We start from the raw sequence: 21,658 nt of genomic DNA, 5'->3' as shown, positions 1-21,658 counted from the left end.
CTACAATACTCGGCACTCCTGTGTTTTTCTTGTCAAAATATTAGTTGAATCTAATATCATTACAAACACAATTTGTCGTATGAAACATTTTTTTCACACACAGTTAAAGATAACAGGGAGACTTGCAATTATTCTTGAGGTTCTGAAGGAGGTGTCAAGTAGCAGAAACGCTCATTGGAATAGGAACTTAAATGATATGGATCAGTTAACCTGCGATGGAGGAATATGGCTTGTAATAACGAGGGTCTTGCTAGTAGCTTAAATGATATGGTGCACATTGTCTACTTAGGCTTATTTATACTGACCAGTATGCAACGATTATTTGAACTGATTTTTGTTTGCTACAAGAAATTACCACCTATAAGGAAAAGTAACCATTGTTCTAGTAATGTAAATAGAAGTAGAAGCAATTATAGTAGCGGTTCCAAGCAGAACCTGTTTCCTTCTCAGGCTAATTGTAGCACTAATGGAGCAGTAGATCTAGCAGTTCACCAACGTCGACTACAACAATGAACATCCCACAAGCCTGAGTAGCTCTTTGACTAAAGCTTGTTTAGATAGCTTGTGTTTGGATATACGTTTAATAGGTGGATCAAATAATAAATTCAAGTCCATGACGCAAAACCTATAACCGGGAGCGTTGGATTTGACATTGAAAATCATGTCCATAATGATTACCAAACACTCTAATAAAAGCTTAAAAGAACTATAACTTCTCTACCAAAAATAAATTTTGTAATAAAAAAAAACTTTTCCAAACTAGTATCTAATTATATTCAAGTTTGGATGAACATCTTTTCATATCTATCTTTTGGCTTCCTCACTTTTGTCGAAACTGTTCCATAAATGATTCTCACTGTTTGATGGGGCATAACACGTGTCATGATTCTGTCAACTTAATTCTGCTGATTCGAAGACGTGACCAAAGTAATTTTATGATGGCTAGAAAACACCCGTTGGAAAACTAATTTTATGATACCCTTTTCCCCCGTAAATGATTTATCTATCCTGGCCAAAGGTTTAAAACTCTTGTTTGGACACAATTGCTGTGGCCATGTCATTGGAAGTTAAGCTTGACTAAAAGAAGTACCTTGCCAGAACCACAATTTCTGTGGCCATGTCATGAAAACAGGCTACCGTTAGCCATTTCTTACTTGTGCCTGCTTATGGTGCCAAGGAACATTTCACACCTGTTTATAAATCATACAATGAAGTACCATAAGCTTGCACTCTAGTAACATAGATACTAGATAATTGCTAATTATGTCTGTCATTCTTCTTGGCATTAAACATACAATTGTAGGGAATGAGTCGATAGTTTTTTCCTTCTATGCAGACAATTACTCAGAAAATAGAATAAAACAAACGTAAATATTCGCAAACCACTTATCAAACCAAAAGAGAGCAAAAATTTCAACTAACAGAAAAATAGCTCCATATTGAAAATTCTAAAATTCTGCCAAATCTGACCATTAATTAGTTAACTCCATAATGGCAGCAACAATGTCACCATTGGCAGCTTTGAGAGCCTTGACAGCTCTTGATCTTACCACACCAGCTTGAGTCATTACCAACTCTATATCCTTGGGATCTACATCAGTCTCATCTACTTCCTCATCATCTTGAGCAGCAGCAGAGGGTTCAGGCTTCGCTCCCACATTGCTCAAATTAGGAGCCTTGAATTGCTCTGCTGCCTGAGTTTGTAACTGTGAGCTCAAGTCTTCAATCTTAGCTTCCCCGAATATAATATATGTGTCAGAAGTTGGGCTCTTGAAAACATCTGGTTTTGAGATAACAAACAGGATCTAGAAAAACAAAAGCAAAATTCAATTTTGACCAAAACATACTAGACGTAAAAAATGGAAAAAAGTAGTCAAAAGTAAAAAAGATATGTCAAATGCTTACGTTCTTGCTTTTCTTGACAGTTACACGACTGACACCTACAACAGGTTTCATTCCAAGTTTAAGCATTGCCTTACGACTCTTCTTTTCACTTCTGGTTTGCTTGGACCTACCAGATGCATCACCTTCTTGACCTGCAATGAAACACAAATTGCTCTGAGACAGTGAATTGTATCCATCATTATAGCTTCAATTCATGTAAAAATAAAAAATAAGTAAATAAATAAAGTGAAAAATTAACTGAGTTATACAGAACAGTGGTTTGACACAATCTCCATAGCTTTTCATTTTTAATCTATAATACAGATTAAAATAAAACATTCAACTTATTATAGGTAGAAAAAATTCAAATTCCTGACATTAAATTTTTTTATCAAAAACAATATTGAACTTTGTGAACCAGGACGATTAGCACCTTGTTATACAAGGTCCAAGATAAAGAAAATAAAATTCAGATATAATGACCAAAATTTTCAAGAGCCAATTTCTTAATTTAAAAAGAATACAATAGAACACTTTATGGGAAAAAAAGCAAGCCGGATTAATCAATCTTATTGACAATGTACATTCTATGTACTGTATAATAATTCCAACCAAACTATAGGAGGAAGTGAGAAACACTGCTAAAAATCTGCCCAATGCAAGAATGGAAGTGGTGGGCATGTCATCTGTACCACTCTAGTTAATATTATTTGCCAACTTACCTTCAGCATTGTCATCATCCTCATCATCGTCATCATCTTCCTCGTCATCATCATCATCATCCTCAACTAAAGGCTCATCATCCTACAGAAGATATTATTCAAAAGTTCAAGATATTAGAGAACAAAGCAAATATTAGGCCAATAAATAAGTCGAGTGAACAAGTTCTTATGTAGCTAACTTTTAACTAATACTTAGCAATCTTCAGAAAACACCCGAGTGGAAAATCAATCAACTCAGGTTCTGAAAAGTCTAATTTTCAAATCAAAAACTAAGTCTCCATTCTTTTCAAAAGTTTGAGTTGTTGTCTTACCTTTGATTTGAAAATCATACACTTATTTTCATTAAAAAAAATTACATTAACATTTAAAATCCCCAGAAAACCAATTGAATCCTTGTAATTTCCACTCTCTCCCGAATCTCTACTTTTAGTAATACCGGTGGAAACTCTAATGAACAATCTAAAGTGAGCCACTGAATTCGAAGAAGACTTGAGATCAAACCAAGGGGGCAAACTAGTTAGAAATTACAAAGTACTCTAAAACCTAAAATCTTCATATCAAAGACAAACCCTTAACAGTAACAAAGTCCTTTAGATCCCAGCAGTCACAAATCAGTTAACTTCTGGAAGAAAACATTGAAGACAATCAAACATAAGCGAATTACTTTTTATACCAATTTGAAAGGACCTTAAAATTAAAAAAGGAAAGAGGAGAGAATGAAGAAGTGGAATGTTACATGGATCTTTTGTTGTTCGAGGTGCGCCGCAAGAAGCTCCTCTTGGGTCTGGGTCTCAGCAGTCATAGCGATATGTTTGGTGTTCTGCTACGCTGTCACAGGTGGATTCTGCTATACTAATAGTATACAACAACACGACCAACAACCTAAAACCCTAGAACTATGCTTTTATACTTCTCATTCGGGTTGACCCGAATAAAGCCCAATGCTTCCTTTCTTTCGTGTACACTCTCACATTTCTTACCACACCCTCCTTTTTTTTCTTTTTTTTTTTTCTTTTTTTCTTTTTTTCTTTTTTCACTTCAAAGTTTAGGTGAGGTGCTCTTGAGAGTTCACTAGAGTTAGGATAGATTTTAAGGTTTTATAAACATTTATATGTAGTATAAATTATTCATTAACAAAATTTTAATACGTGTATTTTAGAATATGAACTATTTTTTATGCATTAGATTAAATCTTTATATCTTTGTTTACTATCACACTCTCGTTTGTGATTAATATAAGTGAAAAATTAATCTAATACACCCCATGCTCATATAATGTAAACATGGTCATTAAATATGTTTTAGTTTTATTATAATTTTGTTAGAGGTTCAAGATTTAATAGAAAAGAGATAAATTTACGACCTGTTTGGATACTGTTTTTAAAATTTTATAATTTTTTGAAATTAAAAAAAAATTGTTTGATTGGTTAGTTTTGTAAAAACTAATTTCAAATTTTTTTTCCAGTTTTTTATTTTTAAAACTAAAAGGTGTAATAATTTTCATTAATTTTACAATTTTTTTTCATTTTCATTTTAAAAAGAGATGAAAACACTAAGAAAATGTTGTTTTTATTAATGACATTATTGTAATATATGAAAAATAATGTCATTAACTCTTTGTAAACTTTTCAACTCTTTTCAGGTACATCTTGTGTTGTGTTTTTTTTTTTTTATATATATAATATTGTGTCTTTGTTTAGCAAAAAAAAAATATTAAAAAAAATATTAAGGTTCTAATGTAACATACAGAAAGAGACCATTAAGAAATACTCATAATATGTTCAATTTGTGAAAATAGTGATTAAAAAAGAATGCTCACAACTAGCCCCCCACCATTGAAGCCTCGTGAGGGTGAGGGATCAAAATACAATGGTCAAAATCTCTTTAAAGACAAGGTTATAGGCTCACAACATCTTACCTCACGTGTGGAAGGTACTGATTCGATAGACAATAATTTGCTTAGGAATTGGATGATGACAATAGACTCAAACCCAAGTGCCACATTGATGAAGAATTTTTTGCAAGTTTGTAATTGTCATGGAGGGATGCAGTTTTTGTTGAATTAATGGGAAAATAGGCTTTCTCACAATGTGTGATTGGTTGAAGGCTATCTGCAAATCAATAGGAGGCTTTAACGTGGCTTATTGGCTTTGGCTTTTTTCCTGGTAAAGTTTCATCATGCAAGCGATAAAGAGAAAAAGTTTTCCAGAAGATCTTGGATGATCTTTTATAGGTACCTTGCAGTGAGACCATGGACATCAAATTTTGCATCATCAATGTTGGAGATCAAAAGCACACTAGTGTGGATTCGCTTTCCAAGTCTCAAAATGGAATATTATAATAAAAATGTTTTACTAGCATTAGCCTTAGTTGTGGGAAGACCTAAGAGCTATTTGGGTGGATATGAAAACTATGGATGTTGTCACGGGAAGATTTGCTAGCTATAGGGTTTATTGAAATTAATCTCAACCAACTAGTAGTTGGGTGCTTCTGGTTTCATGACCATTGGTTCAATGTAGAACATGAGTGTATGCATCTTATATGTAAATGCTGTGATTCTTTAGGCATATATTGTCAAAACCTATAAACATTGGAAGAATGAGGGGGTTCAGTCCCAGACCATCATCGTTGGCGAGGGTGACACCATCATTAATGCATAAAATGAAAATCTCAAAAGTTATGGCAACAAATAATATGCAACTAATGCATGACTAATGGAAAGGTAACAGAGAGAATCAAGGTACACAAGATTTGTATGGTAATTCGCTTGTAGTCAAGAAAACACAATTAAAAGCAATCACATTCTAATAATGATAAGAAAGATAGTGGCAATGGATCAAAATTTAAGAAAAGTTGTTAAAGAAGGGAGTAAATTTGGAGTTTTCTTCATGATTGAAAAGAAGACGCGTGATCTAGAAAATAATGGTTTCAAATGCGATTTTTTCTTAGGGTGGGATCAATATTGACATGGGTAATTCAAAACCAAATGAAATAAGAATATTGTTGCCCAAAATAAAAGATCACGTGGAGAAATTGTTTTGGACCTTAATAAAGTTATTTCCAAGAACCGACTTGTGCATAAAGATTGGGGGTTAATGAAAATAAAATTGGATGTCAAACGTTAGTCGAGGGTGAGGCACAAGGCATGCATAATTCTATCTCAAACCCTTTACATGTGTCTAAACATGCAAATAAGCATGCTTTTGAACATGGTTACATTAGTGTAATAGATGTTGAAGTTGTGGGACCAAATAGCTTCAAAATCCTTGCTGAACCTGAACCTCTAAATCCTACGGTGCATGTAACTTGATTTGAATCCCAAGGCGTTCTAGGACAGTGGTGATTCTAGGAGGATCTTCAGGAGATGAAGTAGTTGACATGGTTGTTGTCTATTGAGGCTCCATTGAACTAAAGAATGACATGGCGAGTCCTCTCTTTCTAATTTTTTATATTCTTTGTGATGGATTGTTCAAATTTTTCAGTTCTTTCTTGGAATGTTTGGGGTTCTGTAAGTAAAACGAGTCAAAATCACATGAAAGAGCTCTTTGTTCGTTATAAACAAAATTTGGTGTTTATGTTAGAGACTCATATTCCCTTTTCAAGTCACAAATTTATTGGGATGGGGAGGGATATTTTGTGGTTTCTATAAAGGAGTCACATGGTCATGCTAATGGTATTTGGGTTCTCCAATAGAAAAATCATAATTTTGCGATTAGAACGTAGTATTGGATGACCCAATGTATCACTCTTAGTTTTTTTTATGACAATATCTTGGTGTATTATGAGAGTGTATGTTTACCTTGACTTTGTGATTAGAAAACAATTGTATGAATCCTTGGCTCAACAACATGGTTTAATAGACCAGCGTTGGCAACTCGTTAGGGATTTTAATGACATGTTAATCTTTTTTAAGCAATAACGTAGTATTTTCTCCTTTGTTGTCAATTGATTAAGTTCAAGAGTTTTAATGATTATAAATGTGTTCAAATAAATATCTTGTTAAGAGTGCAACTTGTACCAATTATTTTACTTTGGGAATATTTAAATTTTGTGCTTAGTGTTAAACCAATAAGTTATATTATAATCTTCATATAAGATGATGGTTAATGATTATGAGTAACGAGAATAAGGTTTAAATCGATTTAGAAAGAATTGAAGTGAAAAATTCTGAGTCATTAAGTTTTTAATTCAAATAATTGATATTATCATTAAAAAATAATCTATTGTTTGCTCTACTTTTGAAATGCTTGGAAATAATCGATTATTTTTATAATTGCATTTGGAAATAATCAATTATCCATTAAAATAATCAAGTAAATTGTTCTTATCAGATTTTCAAATTCATGAGAATAAAATAATCGACTATCTCACTAAATAATCAATTATTTCATGTTTAAAATTTTATATCATGAATTTCATTTCAGAACTCAAGTGTGACTCATTTTTTACCCTTCTAAACACTTGAGTTAGATATAGAGTTGTAAATTCATTATAAAAGATCATGAAAAACTAATTTTCATCAATTGAGGAATCTTATATTATGAATCAAGAAAGTATAAGTCATCATCAACTTACATGAAGATGGCAGATTCTTTGGTTTAGCTTTTCACCTAATTGATTTTGTTCGCCAGGAGATATCATTCCTTTATCTTTGTTAATTTCTAGAGTAGGTTTCTTAAGAGGATAATGTTATTTGTAGTAGGTTTTCTACGAAAGCATTTCTTGGGATTCAAGAAGTGGGTTACTTTAAATTTCCAAAAGTAACTTGCATGTAGTTATAATTGTAAAACTCTCACGCTTATAAAGATTTAGTGAAATTATCAATCGAGTTGATTGGGAGATTGAATGTAGGTCATGGTGGTTGTGGCTAAACTAGTATAAAATCTTGTGTAAACTTTTCTTACCCTTTCTTGAATTTTTTTTGTGATTGCTTGATGTGAATATTTTTCATGTTTGGTTGTTAAATTGAATGTCTTACACAATCATATTTTAACATCCATATTCCAAACTTGATTAAAATCACACGAGTCAATTGAAAATATTTATAAAAATTTTAATTTAAAAAAGTTTTAAGATGAATTCTTAAACAATTTTATTGAAGCCACCCCTTATTTGATTTGGCTATCTTTTCCAACAATGTCAATTATGATTGATTTGGATATTTTTTTAAAAAAAATAAATTCACTTGGCAATATAGGTGTAGAGGTGAGGGACTTGTTTCTCATCATTAGACACGGGATTTTGTGATCTTAATTATCTAGAGAAATAAATTCTCAAAGACCATAGTGGAACATCTCATTAAAAAAAACTCAAATCATAATCTCATTCTTATGAGGTGCAACAATCAAGTTTCTTTTAAAAAGGGTAGACCGTCCATGTCCCAAGTTGTTTCGTGTGTTCATAACATCATTTATGGAGACATCTTGGCACCAGGAGATAGGTAATGTTCCACAAGCCCTTCATAATGTTATGAATGACTATTTTATGTTTAAATGGAAGTCTATGGAAATATTTTTGCTAAAAATAAAGAAATTGAAGCACGTCTAAAAGGAACGCAAACATCTCTAAAGCATGTTGACTTAGCTAATCTTTATTATCTTTGACAATAATTGCTCTAGGAGTATGAGGATGTCCTCTTTTAAGAGAAGACTTTGTGGTATTAGAAATCTATAAAGAAGTGGATTTGGCTTGGTAGTAGAAATACTTATTTCTTTTGTACCTAAATGTTTGTCAAAAGGAAGAGAAACAAAATTCATAGGTTATTTTTTCCAAGTGGTGAGTGTTGTATCAATCACCATAATTCTAAAGAGGAAGCAATTTTTTTTCAACAACTTTTTTTTGTGAAAAGAACACTACTAGTGATATACCTTGTGCAACTTTAACCATTCTTTCCAACAAGGAAAAAATGGCTCTCTTTCTCTCTCAACCCATCTTTAAGGAAGAGATCCACAAGGCCTTGATAAGCATGAAGTCTTATAAGTTGTTGGGGCCAAATAGTTTCCAACCAATCTTTCTTAAAATGTTTTGGAATGTGGTGGGAAATGGCAATTGGTTCAAAATGCATGTTAAAGGATCCTTTGATGTTCAATTAGTTGAATTTGTTACGATGCTCATTCCCAAGGGGATAATCCATCCACTCATAGAGAATTTAGACCTACTTCTTTATATAACATCACTTATAACATTATTTCTAAAGTAGACTAAGACCATTTTTGTCTAGCTTGAGTAGTCCCTTGTAAAGTAGCTTCATTCCAGATAAGGGGACGATTGATATTGTTATCATTCTTCAAGAAGCCATTTATCATATGGGGAAATCTAATAAGAAAAAGGTCATGTGATTTTTAAGTTAGACTAAGAAAAGGAATATAATCGTGGTGATTGAGAATTTTTTCATCAAACTCAAAGATGTTTTGATTTCTCAATAGTTATTATCTCACTTATTATGCATATTATCTTTTATACATTTGTTTCTTTGTTGTGGAATAGGAGTAAGACTAAGCATTCCCCTCCCCCCTCCTACAAAGGGGCTTTCATCGGGGAATCATCATCCTTCATACCTTTTTGTGTTATGCATAAAGAAACTTGGAGCAATGATTAACTCAAAAGTAGAATGTGATAATTGGCTTCCTATGCATATTTTTGTGGGAGATCTTTTAATTTCTTATCTTTTTTATTTTGTGGATGATGTCCTTTTATTTGCAAAAGTTAAACCCTCTCAAGCCTAACTTATTTCTCAAGTTCTTCTCAGGTTTCATAATATGTTGTAAATTAAGGTGAGTCTAGAAAAATCCTAGGCATACGCATCTAAAGGAGTGTTAAAGAGGAGAGAGGAAAAGCTCACAATAATGATTAATATTTCTTTTTTATGAAAAATTAGGAAAACATCCCGAGTTTAATGTCTTTCAAGGACTTCTTAAAAGGGTAGAATTTGTTGGAGTTATTGATCGTATCTTTAAGTTGTCCTCTTGGAATTAAAAAATTACAAGGTTGAATTTGACATATGAAATGTTGTCTTTAATTCCTTCTGGTCACATGCAAATCCATTGGTTCCCTCAATATGTTTGTGATGTGTTAGCTAAGATGACACAAAGCTTTATTTGGAAAATGTTTGTTAAAAATGGCATGCATATGCTGAACTAGGCTTCTATCACCAAGTCAAAGAAGATAATGGTCTAGTATGAACATTTGAATTCCAAAGTGTTTCTTTTCTTGGAAAGCTCCTTTGACAAATACTTTAGGAAAGTAAAAGATTGTGGCTCCAAGTCTTGGCCAAGACATACTTAAATAAAGATATTTGTATCCAATTTTTAATGATGTTAGTTCTCTTATTTAAAATGTTACACTATGAAGGCGCTTGAAATGCTAAAGGAAGATTCAATTTTAAATTAAGAGATGGTGCATCTAGCTTTTAATATTCGTCTTATTTAAATTGACGGATAATCATAAAATTATTTTATATATTAATTTTAATTAATGAAACAAAGTATTAAATAATTTTTAAATTTTTTAAAAATTTACAGACTTAATCTATAGTTTAAAAACTTTAAATTCAACAATTGAATTGTTAAAATTTAATGTAAAATATGAGTTATTAAACGAAATAAATATAGTAAACTTACTCCTAAAGTCTACCTCCTTTTATATATATATATATATATATTATCTCTTTGAATATATCATATTCATATTTATTTCAATATATTTTTTTGTTAAAAAATTTATTAATAATTACAAATAATCGTATAATATAATATAAATTATTTATCATAAATTTAAAATATAATTCAAGTGTTCAAAACTATTTGTTACAAATTTTAACTATAACACTAAATATAACCAAAAATATTTATTTATTATAAATTTTAACTACATAAAACAAGTTATTATCTTGTACTTTCTCCAAGCTAAAATCGTAGTAGTAAAATAGAATAGAACAAATATTTTGAAACGTATATTTATACTAAAAATTTATAACATTTATACTAAAAAATAATTAATGTGCAACAAAATACTAACATTAAATAACCTTTTAATATATATTTATACCAAAAATAAATTAGAAATTGTTGGTGATGAAGTTATCTGTGTTTTTGGTAAAGCATTGATAATGGAACTATTTTGCTTGTGGATCATGATATTTTTCAGTTGCATGTTTCGAATCTATTTGATAAATGAGTGGCTGTTGCTGCATAACTTCATTTTGCCATGGTCAATATCCTACAAATGGTTGTCTTTGTTAACAGCTCATTCTCTCCTTCATTTGACTCTTGTCATTGTCACTATTTGGTATATTCCAAAATAAGAGGTGCAAGCACACCATTCTCAATGAGTATTGCAACCTTTATAACCTATCTGTTTGTTCGTCTAGTGCATGGAATGTCCTCTCTTACAAGCGGATGTCAGGTTAAAGTCTCAGGAATGGATGTTTCTTCGCTGAGTCCAAAGCATTAATTTCTGCAGGTGTGGCAGCTGATGTAGCTATGCTATGAACAAATGTGGTGCTTTACATATGAAATCCCAACCAACCCACACGCAGGGATCCAAGTTCAAGGAAATAGTCAGAATTCATTACATTTCAAAAAGAAACTACCCAAATATCATTATTCATTCATTCATTTCAGGGTGGAAAAAGAGGATTACATAATTAATGACTTCAAAATCAACCTACAGCCTGCGGATAAAGAAGCTAGACTAAGTTCTACGAGTTTTGTTCACCAACCTCCAGAATTTCCACCCCATCCGTTATCAGCTGCTGCTGCTGGTGGTGGTTTCTTGGAGCCAGTTCCCCAGCCAGAGCTTCCTTGTTCACCATCACTTGGACCAGCACCACCACTCCCCTGTCCACCCCAGCCACCATTATCACTGTTATTAGCTCCACCTCCTCCCCAACCACTGCCTCCACTACTTCCACCACTTCCACCCCAACCACCAGGAAAAGCTTCCCTTCCAGGAGAATTTTGAACCTTGGCCCCAGGGAAATTGCTTAAACCATCATCCGCATCTTTTGTATTGTTAGAACTCCATCTGCCCCCATAACCAGAGTCCTGCCTTTCATTATTGTTGTGTCCTCTATTGTTGTATGAACCCCGACCACGTCCTCGTCCACCACCATATGGACGAGGCACTCCACTAGGATGTTCATCCCGATTCCCATTGTTTCTGTATTCACCCCGTCCTGTATAACAAAAGAAACATGAACATAAATTTCACACAAAAAATTGTCATTTCTTACTGGAAAAATGGCAGGTGAAAATTTGCTTGATGACACGTGAAACAGAGACAAGGGGAACAGAAAGAAGCAAATAAAATATAGGGATGGGGAAACCAATCACTACAGATATAAGAGCATGGAAGTCAGCACTCTGAATACTTAAAAAGCAGCAGGTAGACCAAGATGAAATCCAAAGAAAAATAACTAAACCAAATTCATTTGACCCAGCAAAGCTGTAAGAGCATACAGATTAGATAACCAGAAAATAATAATTATCTAGTTCAGCACCTAACTAGTTCCAATAATACATGAAAATTTATAAAACTACAACTGAATTCAAAATTAAATCAGTATACCTGTCCTAGAACCAGGTGTAGATGATCGATCCCTATCATAAGAGTGACTTCTCCAGCCACCCTCATTGTTTGAACCACCCCAGCCACTACCAACAGATGCCCCAGATGAGCCACCAGTAGCAGGGCTTCGCATTGGTACCATAGCAGCAACGGATCTAATGGAGGGGGCCGAATCATGCTGGGGATCATCAATATGCCTCTGAAAATATGCCACAAGCCGATCAATGTCCTCAAACATCTTTTTCCTGAACCTGAATCCTTTCGGGTAAAGGCCGATGTACTCATGGTGTGGATTTGTACTTCTTATATAAGTTAATATAAATGTGCCGGGATGCTCGTGTGCGATGCCAAAACTATAGACAATGCGCATAGGATACTCGGCTTTCTCCATCTTCAAAAGTTCATCAACTTCTGTTTTTGTACCCTTTCGGAATTTGCGATAGTTTAGCATTGCCTTTAAGTGAGTCACCAAGGGATCAACGTAACGGTCCATAACCTAAAAAACAATCAGTAAGAAAAAATTAAGTCATAGAGTCGCAAACAATGCATCCAGAAATTTTGAGGTGGCTTACCTCATCTAAGTCCTCAAAAGTGTCCTCTCCAATTTTAAGTGTCTTCCCAATTCGGAGTAAACTTGTAATGTCCCTGTGTTCCTTCCCACCTTCAAGGATATCCTTATGGGCATATACTCCATCAGTAATTTTAAGAGTTAAAGTAATATGTGAAGGTCCTCGGGAACTCGGACGGATTATACTTTCTCCAGGATCTTTGTCAGACAATAACTGCATAAAGATAGAGGTAAAGCTAAGTTAGCACCATATTAATAACTAAATTTTTGCTAAAAGAAAACTAATTAATTTTTTTTATTCTTTTAATGACTACATGATCAGAAGATAGTGTTTTATAGATCAAGTCCTACCAGATTACAAGTTTGTCACACCGAGGAACCAAACAAACTTTAAAAAACCTAGGAACTCCAATAGATTTATTTGAATCTATGATCTATAAGCACCAAAATTCAAGCAAAAATGTTTGTTTCAGTAAATATCACATGCTTATTCTTCAAAACAAGCTGCCATCAATGAAAAATAGAATAAAATTGAGGACATTTAATTATGAAGTCATCAAGGAAGGTATGAAGTTAAATTGGAATCTGGGTATAAAATGTCAAAGATCCTACGTAGCATCTGCATGTATCTGTCAGAACTCGGAAGTGATGGCATCCAAACCAATTTTACCAGTACAAACATCCAACACCAACTCAACCAATTGAAGTCTAGGAGTCAATCATCATTAAAATAATTTTTTCATCACTCTAGGAGTCAATCATCACTAAATAATTTCTTCAACACCAAGGATTGAGTTCTACCTACCAACTTCAAACACATGTAAACATGTGCATACATGTAGAACTAAGACATTTCACAACTTCAGAAAATCTTATGATTCAAACATAAGGTCTATAAAATACAAAAATTAAAATAAAAAACTTGGCAACAAACCTCCATTGCTTCATCTGCAGTTATGTTCTGAAAGCGTGGATGAACAATCATCCTTGGCTTGAAATGCTTCTTTGCAAGCTCCTTGTCTTTCCGAGCTTTCTCTTGATCGCTCTGAACACTGCTCCGGTCTTCATGGTAATAGGGGTCAATGTCACGGTTATTCTGTAATCGATTACTTCTCATTTCACTATCCTTACAAACAAGGAAGACTTGATACCTATTCTTTTGGATTGACTTGATTTTACAAGTGAGCATGTCACCTTCATGTAGCCTATCAGATAATTCAATTACATCTCTCCAGTCATCTGTATAGTCTTCTTTCATGAGGATTCCAGTCATACCAGATTCAAGCCCACATATTGCTTTCTGGGCTTGCACTCTGCGAACTGTGACTTGAACCATTTTGCCTTCAGCAAGGGTCTCTTCAGTCTCACCTGAAATCATATAGAACTCCTCATCCTGACTTGGTTCTTCATATTGCTTACGCCAATCCTGAAAGCCTTGAATCAATTCTCTTTTTATGTCATAGAAAGTTTGTATTTTGTTCTGACGTTTCTTCTCAGAAGCATATTCCTCAACATCAAGGTTTTTCAAATAACTAGGTCGGTCTCTAACATGCTCTATGGCCATCTCCAGCGCATCATCATCATCATTAGCATCACCTGTGCCATCTTCTTCATACACATCTTTGGCCAACTCTTGGGCAAGAATATAAGATTCAGGGTGAATTCTTGTATCATCCAGCAAATCGATAAATTGGCTGCTGCTAGCAGCCAACCCACTTCGCCGGACACGCAAAAAACCAACCGCATTGACAAACACCTTTTTACCAAGTTTATGTTCTGTCAAAAAGTCCTTCCGAGTAAAAATTGCACCAGCTCTTACCAGGGATCTCTGTAAGGATGCAGCCTTCCGTGGACCAAGCCCAGAAATAAATTGCAATGGAGCAAATAACCACTCATGACTTATTGCTAAATTAATGTCTAAGCCAACCTGATTGGTCACATCTACCATAACCTGTTCAACCATTGTAAATTTATCATCTGGGTTGAGGAAACTCTCCAAAGGACTTAGTTTCCATGACAAGATTTCCTTTCTAGGTCCACATAATGTCGCAACCATTGCCAATGGGTTCTGGAGATGACGCCCAAGTGCAACAGCCCGTCTCACAATGCCTGTTTAAGTAAGAAAAATAAAATCTTACACTTAGAAATGCAAGAAAAATAGGATGAAATATGTGATTCCTTAAAGATAGGGAGCAGCAAACACTCAACAATAATTACCTTGCTGGGAAGGAAGTTGATCAGAGGAAATTCGAGAATTTTCATAAAGTCGGGGAAGAGATTCATCCCCATAAACGATGCTGAGACCATCCATTTCGTGCCCAACATCTCTAGGGTTTTCCTCCACCATCTTAAAAATGACCTGAAAAAAGTTTAGCAAATCACAGATAAGACCCACCAAACGACAACAATAAAAGCTTTATCCCACTAGGTGAGGGAAGAATACATGAATGAAACAACTTGAAGGACCTGTCATATGCAAATAAATTAAACATGAACTCATGACACAATAACTAGGGGTCTGTTTGTTTAAGCTTCTTTTTTCTTATAAAGTGCTTTTTTTTTTAATAAAATAAGCATTTTTTTACTTTTTTTTGTGTTTGTTTAAACTTCTTTTTTAAAACAAACAGTTTTCTGCTTTTTTTAAGAAGCAACTTATATCTGCTTCTTAAAGAATTGTTTTATTAAAAAACACTTGTTTAGAAACACTTATTTTTTTTAGTTTAAGCAAACGGACCCTAAAGCAATCTATTAGAGCTTAATTGTAGCTATAATACTTCATCAACTTACTAAGTAGGAGGTAAAGATGACTAGTTTCTCTGATCAATGGTTTTATAATTAACTCTTGCTAACCCAAAGATTTATTCTCCAAAGCAAAAGTTTTATAGTAACAGTATGATGCTGAGGATATTCAAACCGTGTATTTGGGAAAACATGGGTATATTAAAAACAATCAAACTAAGTGCATATTTGGTTGAAGGGAACATAATTTGAATTTAAATGGTAATAGGAATAAGAGTTGATCATTGCCATTTCCTTGAGGGTTAGGTGATTGGAATAAAATGGGAATAAAATTTCTACAATTGCAGGATTGCTATTACACAAAGTGATGAATCCTCCAATCCATTTCATCAACATACAGGCATTGACACAGAAACCAAGATGCAAACCTCGTATATATCTTCCTTCAAACGAGTGCAAGACAAGTTAACTGCTCCTAAAACAACAACATGTGGTTGGTGATCTGTCATAAACTTCAGTACACGTTCTTGGTCATTCTTCTTCCGTTGTTGATCATTAACATTCTGTGACCTTAAAGTAAGAGACCCAGTGTAAAGCACATCTAGCACTTCTCCTGATGAATCTAACATAACAAAAGTTGTTTGTGGCTTTCCAGGGCCCCAACAGCACGCCATAACCCTAGGAGCAGCCTCTTCATCTGAACCAAGATCATTTTCCTTCTGTTGATATGGCCCCACAGAAACCTTACTCCACAAGGCCTTACCATACTCCATAAGTAACCAATTCTTTGCTTTACTTGCCAAGACACCTCTTGCCTCTTTTTCCATAGATGGTAAAAGGAATCGAAAAATGGCATCATGCAATATTAACTTCCTCTGTTCATTCCACAGTTGAGCAGATCTGCTAACACTGTCACTGATATAATATTCATTGAATTGGTCTATTAACTTATTAAGATAATCCTCAGGCAGCTTAATAGTAACTTGAATGAGTTTTTCCTCTTCTGCCTTCTGTATAAGGAGCCATTGCACATCTCCAAATTTAGACAAAGGCTTCTCCCGCAGCCATTTCACCCCAGCAAACTGATGGAAAGAATCTATTGTTGTATTTCCATCAGCAGTAGGACAAGTTGACACAACTGCATGGTCAAGAAAGTGGCTACGAACATGTTTCCTAATGCTAGGCTCACAACTTATCTCAACAGCTGCCTGGAACAAAAATAACCAACATGATCAAACAATAGTTGCCTTATATAATCATTGCAAACATAGTTACAGATACATACCATGTGCCTAGCACATTTAAGTACTTCTTCAGGGGTACCATACATAGCACACGTGAAGTTAGAAGCCATCTCTTCTGGTGTTTCCTTTGGATCTTCCAACTCTTGCTACAGGGCATGTAAAAAAAAACCTTTAGTTTAGGGCCAAAACAAACAGCACTTCCAAATGTAAGCATACTTACCAACTTAACTACAGATAGACATAATCCAAGTTGCTCAGGACTACACCCGAACCTGCTTGCAACCTCCCATAGACCTGCCTTGCTGAAAGTGCTATACATTGACTTCCTTTTTGGTCTCTTGTATTGTCCTTCATCAACACCAGCTTCGCCTGGTGGGAAATGCAAGTTGAACTTGGAGTCAACATCATCAACCTCCCTCTCAGATTCTGCTTCCTTCAATGATCTCATAACTGATTCAAACAATTGACGATTCAAGTTTAGTCTTGTCTCATCATACACACGACGGGACTCTTCTTCAAACCGTTTACTATAGTATGACTGGAGGGCACTCTTCCGCTTTTGAAGAAGCAACCACTTCTTGTCCAAGTCCTGAAGAGCCCATAGCACCTAAACAATGCACAGTGAATCCATCAACAGAATTTTTAACCTCATTATCAATTATCAATAATAAATATAATATAGTAACAGATAACAATTAACAAAATCAATTTTGAACCTTGTGCCATTTCAGAGAAGGTGTCTTGTCGTTCTTATCCCAATTCTCATCACCAGCCTCCAGCTGCTCTAGGTCTTTCAATAGGCTTAAGCACTCCTCTTTCCGATACATAGCAATAAATGGAATCTAAAAGATAACAAATTCCAGATTAGGAAAATGAAGATAAAACTAACAATAGAGGCAAAAACTCTGCATGATCAAATAATACTGACATCTAATTTTTGCACATGATGCAGTTCCAAAAATCTGATAATATCATCCTTGTCAATTGGTAGTTCCATTTCATTAGTTTGGGGGTTAAGGACATTCTTGGAAATCCAAGGGACCGCTCCATTTCCAAGTTGATTAACTATCCACTGACTCTCTTCATCAATACTACTTGCATCCAACGGAGGAGCACCAGTACTCTCCTCTGATATCTGTAAAAAAATACAACAGATCATCATAAAAGAAAGCACTTCAATAATCAGAAAATTTTAATATAAGTTCAGAGATCTCTCAGAAGACCTGCATTCTCTCAGGAATATCAAGCTCCCTAATCCTGTCATCCTTCTGTGTCATATATTTCTCAGAAAGAACAATAGGTTCAAATTCATCTTCAAGTCTACTCTCTCTAAATTCACTCATTTCTAGATTTTTCTGGCGATTCAGAATCAACTCATCTGGATCACCAAATAATTCTTGAGCTTCTTGTAGAGCAGAGGAAGAGACTCCTGGTGCCTGCCTAGTTTTCTTTTTCTTCAGCTTCCTCTGTCTGTATAGAATTGCAGTAACAGATCCTTAGATCAAATAATTGATTCTTAATAATAAAAAAGCCAAAAGCATACATTTAAAATACCTCATAGGAGCTCCATTCTCATCAACTTCTTCTTCATCCACAATGAAGTCAGCCATTTCATCATCTTCTCCAATGTCAGCATCCTCTTCCTCTTCTCCTTGCTCCTCCTCTTCAGCAATGTCTTCAAGTGGGGCTCCTGTAATTCATGAAAAGCATAGCAAGCAAGTGCTTGATTATTGGCACATGTATGAGCACAAATTACTTTTGGCATACAAAATGGAATTCCACATGAGATGGTTAGAATTCATTATGCCGACTAAAATGCCAATAACCTACATTGACAACCCAGAATACATAAGGGCAGACTTTTTGTATCTTTTACATACAATGTACAATATTGTCTTCATTAAATAAAAGGAAAAAATCAAAAATAATTTCAATACTATTTAGTTGATTTCACATTCACAAAACATTTTACACAATTCAAAGTAAACACTTATTAAAATATTGTCTTCCAGTGAACGTCTCCAAGCTCAGAATTGATTTATCCAAGTGTGATATGATAGATTTATAAATAAAATGCATTCAGCTTGAAAAATAATTTTCCAGCAGCTATCAATTACTGATTAATGAAAATTGAAAAACCAATAACACAGACCACAACAACCAGACCATACCTTCATCATCACCAAATAAACTGCGTTTTAACTTCTCCTCAGCAGTTCGCCCAACTTTACCACTTCCAACAAACTCCTCCTCATCAGATAGCCCAGAGGGCTCCCCTTCAGTATCCCTCCGGCCTTTTTTCAGCCGCTTAAACTTTTTGCTCTCCTTATGAATTATAAAAATACTATTTTCAATAAAATTTACATATAACACATAGTAATTATCTGCTAAAAGCCAACATTAATAAATAAAAAAAAAGTTGAAATATATAATAAAATTTCAAAACCTTCCGCCGATGAATATTGATATTATTGTCCTCTAGCAACTCATAATCATCTTCATCAAGGACATACTCCTCCCTAAAATAGTGAGATTAATTCATCAAATATTTAGAATGAAATATGAATGTTAACATCATTGATGTTTGAAATTTTAAAACAGTACAGATGAAAGCACACAATAAACATTTTTTCAATTCCATCACAATCTTCCACCAGAGGGACACATAACATAAACTGAGGGGTAGCAGGGGAAAAACAATGGCAGAAACCAGCCCATGTGCATAACTAAACTTTCAAAACAATGGAAGACAGAATTATATGACATTCAGAAAACACAAATAGTTTTGTAAGAGAAAAGGCTATAAGCTACCTGATGCAAGAGTGAATATCAAATATGCATATAAATACATACAAAATTACAAATTTATCTAAATTAAACCAAAAAAAAAATTCTATTATCAAATATGCTGCTTTCTACTCTTAACATAAGTTCATCAACTTCAACCACAAGCAGAGGTAAAAAAACACATAAGGGATAAAAACGGACTTTTTCTTCCTCTTTTTCTTCCTCTGTCGCTCCTCATCACTTTCTGCTCTCTCTTCTTCATCCTGATCTTCATCCTCTATGTCATCTACTATAAATCCGTCATTTTCATATTCGTCCTGCCCTTCTGAAGTAAGGAGAGAAAGAAAAAGTGCTTCAGCAACAGTTAGATGGCATTGGATAAAGCCTATGAAGGGATAATCCTATGCACACTATTAGTTCCAGAAAATAAGACACCATCTTAGAGATCACATTCATATATCAAGAAAAAAAAAATGTGAAACATAAAAAAAAAAAAACAGGAAACAAAACTCTCAACTGACAATTACATTACAGGCAAAAGGGACTACACGGTAAAATGCTAACACCATTTGAACAAACAAGCAAACAAAACTCTAAAATAAACATCACTCTTTCTAAATGGAAACCACAAAACATTGGCCAGAAGACTGTCTACCTCAGCTCATACAAAACATTTTCCCGCAACCAAGACACGACTTTGAACTTAGAAAAATGTGAAAGAATCCCATATGTAGATGCTATTAAATCTTACACAACAGACACAGAAGAAAAACGTTTATAATTCACTAGAGTTACCAGAGTTTCATTGATTTTCGCACATGCACAGTATATATATCTCCCGTTTCATGCAGCCAGATGACAAATATCAACATGAGAAAAATCCAATATCGGAATATCCATGTTTATTTTTCGGTTTCTAACATCAAAAAACCAACAAGGTTGCAAACTATTGTTGCTTTCGTTTCCAAACATACACTATTAACCTAAAAGAGAGTCTTCATGCATTTAGCACAGGCAATAGCTCCCCCACCCACCCACCAAACAGCGCAACACAAGCCAATCCTAATTTCAAGGCCGAAACCCTAGTGTTCTAAAAAACTAGCAAATGCCACCACCACTCCAGAATTTCGCAATCAAATAAAAAAAAACTGCAAAATAAATAAATAACATTCGAACGGCGTATAGTTCAGAAATTTGGACCGAATCAAAGCCCATACCCTCTTCTTCGTCCTCGTCTTCGTTGTCCACATCGCGACCCTCATCCAATTCGTCGCCCTCAACGGGCTCCCTCTCTTCCTCGTCGAGTTCGACATCGTCTGCACGCATTGGAGAGCCAAAGAAACCGGAAATGTGAGAAAGTTGGAAGGGGAAACGAAAATGAATAGAGGAATTAGGGAATTTCTAGGGTTCACCTTCTTCGTCGGAGATAACACCTTTGGCCATGATTGAAGAGCTGCGAAACGCAGCGAGCTAACAAAAATGACAGAGAAAGCGAAAGGGAACGAACGCAGTCACTGTCGAATGCGAATCAGAAGAAGCGGAAGGAAAGAGTGAGTTTTGAAGTGAAGAATGTAAGAGGAGGCCCAGATGGTGTTCTGTATTTATATCTCTCTATTATATATTACTGCTATCCTAGCCCGGGCCTGGCTTTTCTCTCTATTTTAAATTTCAGCAAAATAATGTAAAAATAAAATAAAATAAATTTTGAAAAAGTAAACATATTATATTTTTAAAAATATTTATATGTAATATTTTAATATTTGATTTTTTTTTACAAATCATATATATACACATGGTAGTAGAACCTAATTTGGTTCTTAATCCACTTTTTTTTTTTTTTCAATGCCAAGTAGCATTTTAGATTTTTTTTTTTTATACTTTTTTTAGATGGAAGAAATTAAATTCTTAATTCACCTTATATAGATTTCATAATGGACCTTGTATTTTTTATATAAAATTATTTTATTTTTTAACAATTAATTCTTGAAAGTTCTTATATAATAATAATCTTACATGTGATACTCACATCATCCTATTTTGATGGATAAATTTGTATATTTGAGAATTATGTTAAAAACTTTTATTGGAAATGGTCTAAAATCTGTTTAAAAAGAAATTTGAAACTTAAAATTTCAAAAAAAAAAAAA

At 34.1% G+C, this 21,658-nt stretch overlaps 2 protein-coding genes across 2 annotated transcripts; both read right to left on the bottom strand.

Moving 5' to 3' along the window:
* Positions 1 to 1,251: 1,251 nt before the first annotated feature.
* LOC109802511 (nascent polypeptide-associated complex subunit alpha-like protein 1) lies at positions 1,252 to 3,502 on the bottom strand. The gene is made up of 4 exons (XM_020363905.3): positions 3,343 to 3,502; positions 2,607 to 2,688; positions 1,906 to 2,036; positions 1,252 to 1,805 (listed from the first exon to the last, which is right to left on the bottom strand). Exons 1-4 carry the CDS (start codon positions 3,406 to 3,408, stop codon positions 1,473 to 1,475), a joined length of 612 nt encoding a protein of 203 aa, XP_020219494.1. The 5' UTR covers positions 3,409 to 3,502; the 3' UTR covers positions 1,252 to 1,472.
* Positions 3,503 to 11,092: 7,590 nt separating this feature from the next.
* On the bottom strand, positions 11,093 to 21,109 carry GTB1 (global transcription factor group B1). The gene is made up of 17 exons (XM_020364440.3): positions 20,924 to 21,109; positions 20,729 to 20,827; positions 19,713 to 19,836; positions 19,171 to 19,243; positions 18,896 to 19,049; positions 18,279 to 18,414; positions 17,948 to 18,194; positions 17,653 to 17,859; positions 17,441 to 17,566; positions 16,945 to 17,331; positions 16,766 to 16,870; positions 15,909 to 16,688; positions 14,959 to 15,100; positions 13,676 to 14,850; positions 12,746 to 12,955; positions 12,174 to 12,669; positions 11,093 to 11,781 (listed from the first exon to the last, which is right to left on the bottom strand). Exons 1-17 carry the CDS (start codon positions 20,952 to 20,954, stop codon positions 11,318 to 11,320), a joined length of 4,956 nt encoding a protein of 1,651 aa, XP_020220029.1. The 5' UTR covers positions 20,955 to 21,109; the 3' UTR covers positions 11,093 to 11,317.
* Between the last annotated feature and the right edge of the window lie 549 nt (positions 21,110 to 21,658).

The sequence above is a fragment of the Cajanus cajan genome, chromosome 4, assembly GCF_000230855.2.
Source record: "Cajanus cajan strain Asha chromosome 4, NIPB_CcT2T_4, whole genome shotgun sequence".
Taxonomy (NCBI): domain Eukaryota; kingdom Viridiplantae; phylum Streptophyta; class Magnoliopsida; order Fabales; family Fabaceae; genus Cajanus; species Cajanus cajan.
The sequence above is the reverse complement of the archived record's forward strand: the minus strand, read 5'-3'. Positions and strand labels throughout refer to the sequence as shown.

What these genes read in the sequence shown, in the direction of transcription:
- GTB1 (XM_020364440.3), bottom strand. Translation starts at nt 20,954, where the DNA reads ATGGCCAAAGGTGTTATCTCCGACGAAGAAG. An exon ending in TTAAATGTGCTAGGCACATG is followed by an intron (nt 16,689 to 16,765) that starts GTATGTATCTGT and finishes TTTTTGTTCCAG; the next exon opens with GCAGCTGTTGAGATAAGTTG. An exon ending in CTTTTGAGGACTTAGATGAG is followed by an intron (nt 12,670 to 12,745) that starts GTAAGCCACCTC and finishes ATTGTTTTTTAG; the next exon opens with GTTATGGACCGTTACGTTGA.
- LOC109802511 (XM_020363905.3), bottom strand. Translation starts at nt 3,408, where the DNA reads ATGACTGCTGAGACCCAGACCCAAGAGGAGCTTCTTGCGGCGCACCTC. An exon ending in TCGAACAACAAAAGATCCAT is followed by an intron (nt 2,689 to 3,342) that starts GTAACATTCCAC and finishes TATCTTCTGTAG; the next exon opens with GATGATGAGCCTTTAGTTGA. An exon ending in CTGTCAAGAAAAGCAAGAAC is followed by an intron (nt 1,806 to 1,905) that starts GTAAGCATTTGA and finishes TTGTTTTTCTAG; the next exon opens with ATCCTGTTTGTTATCTCAAA.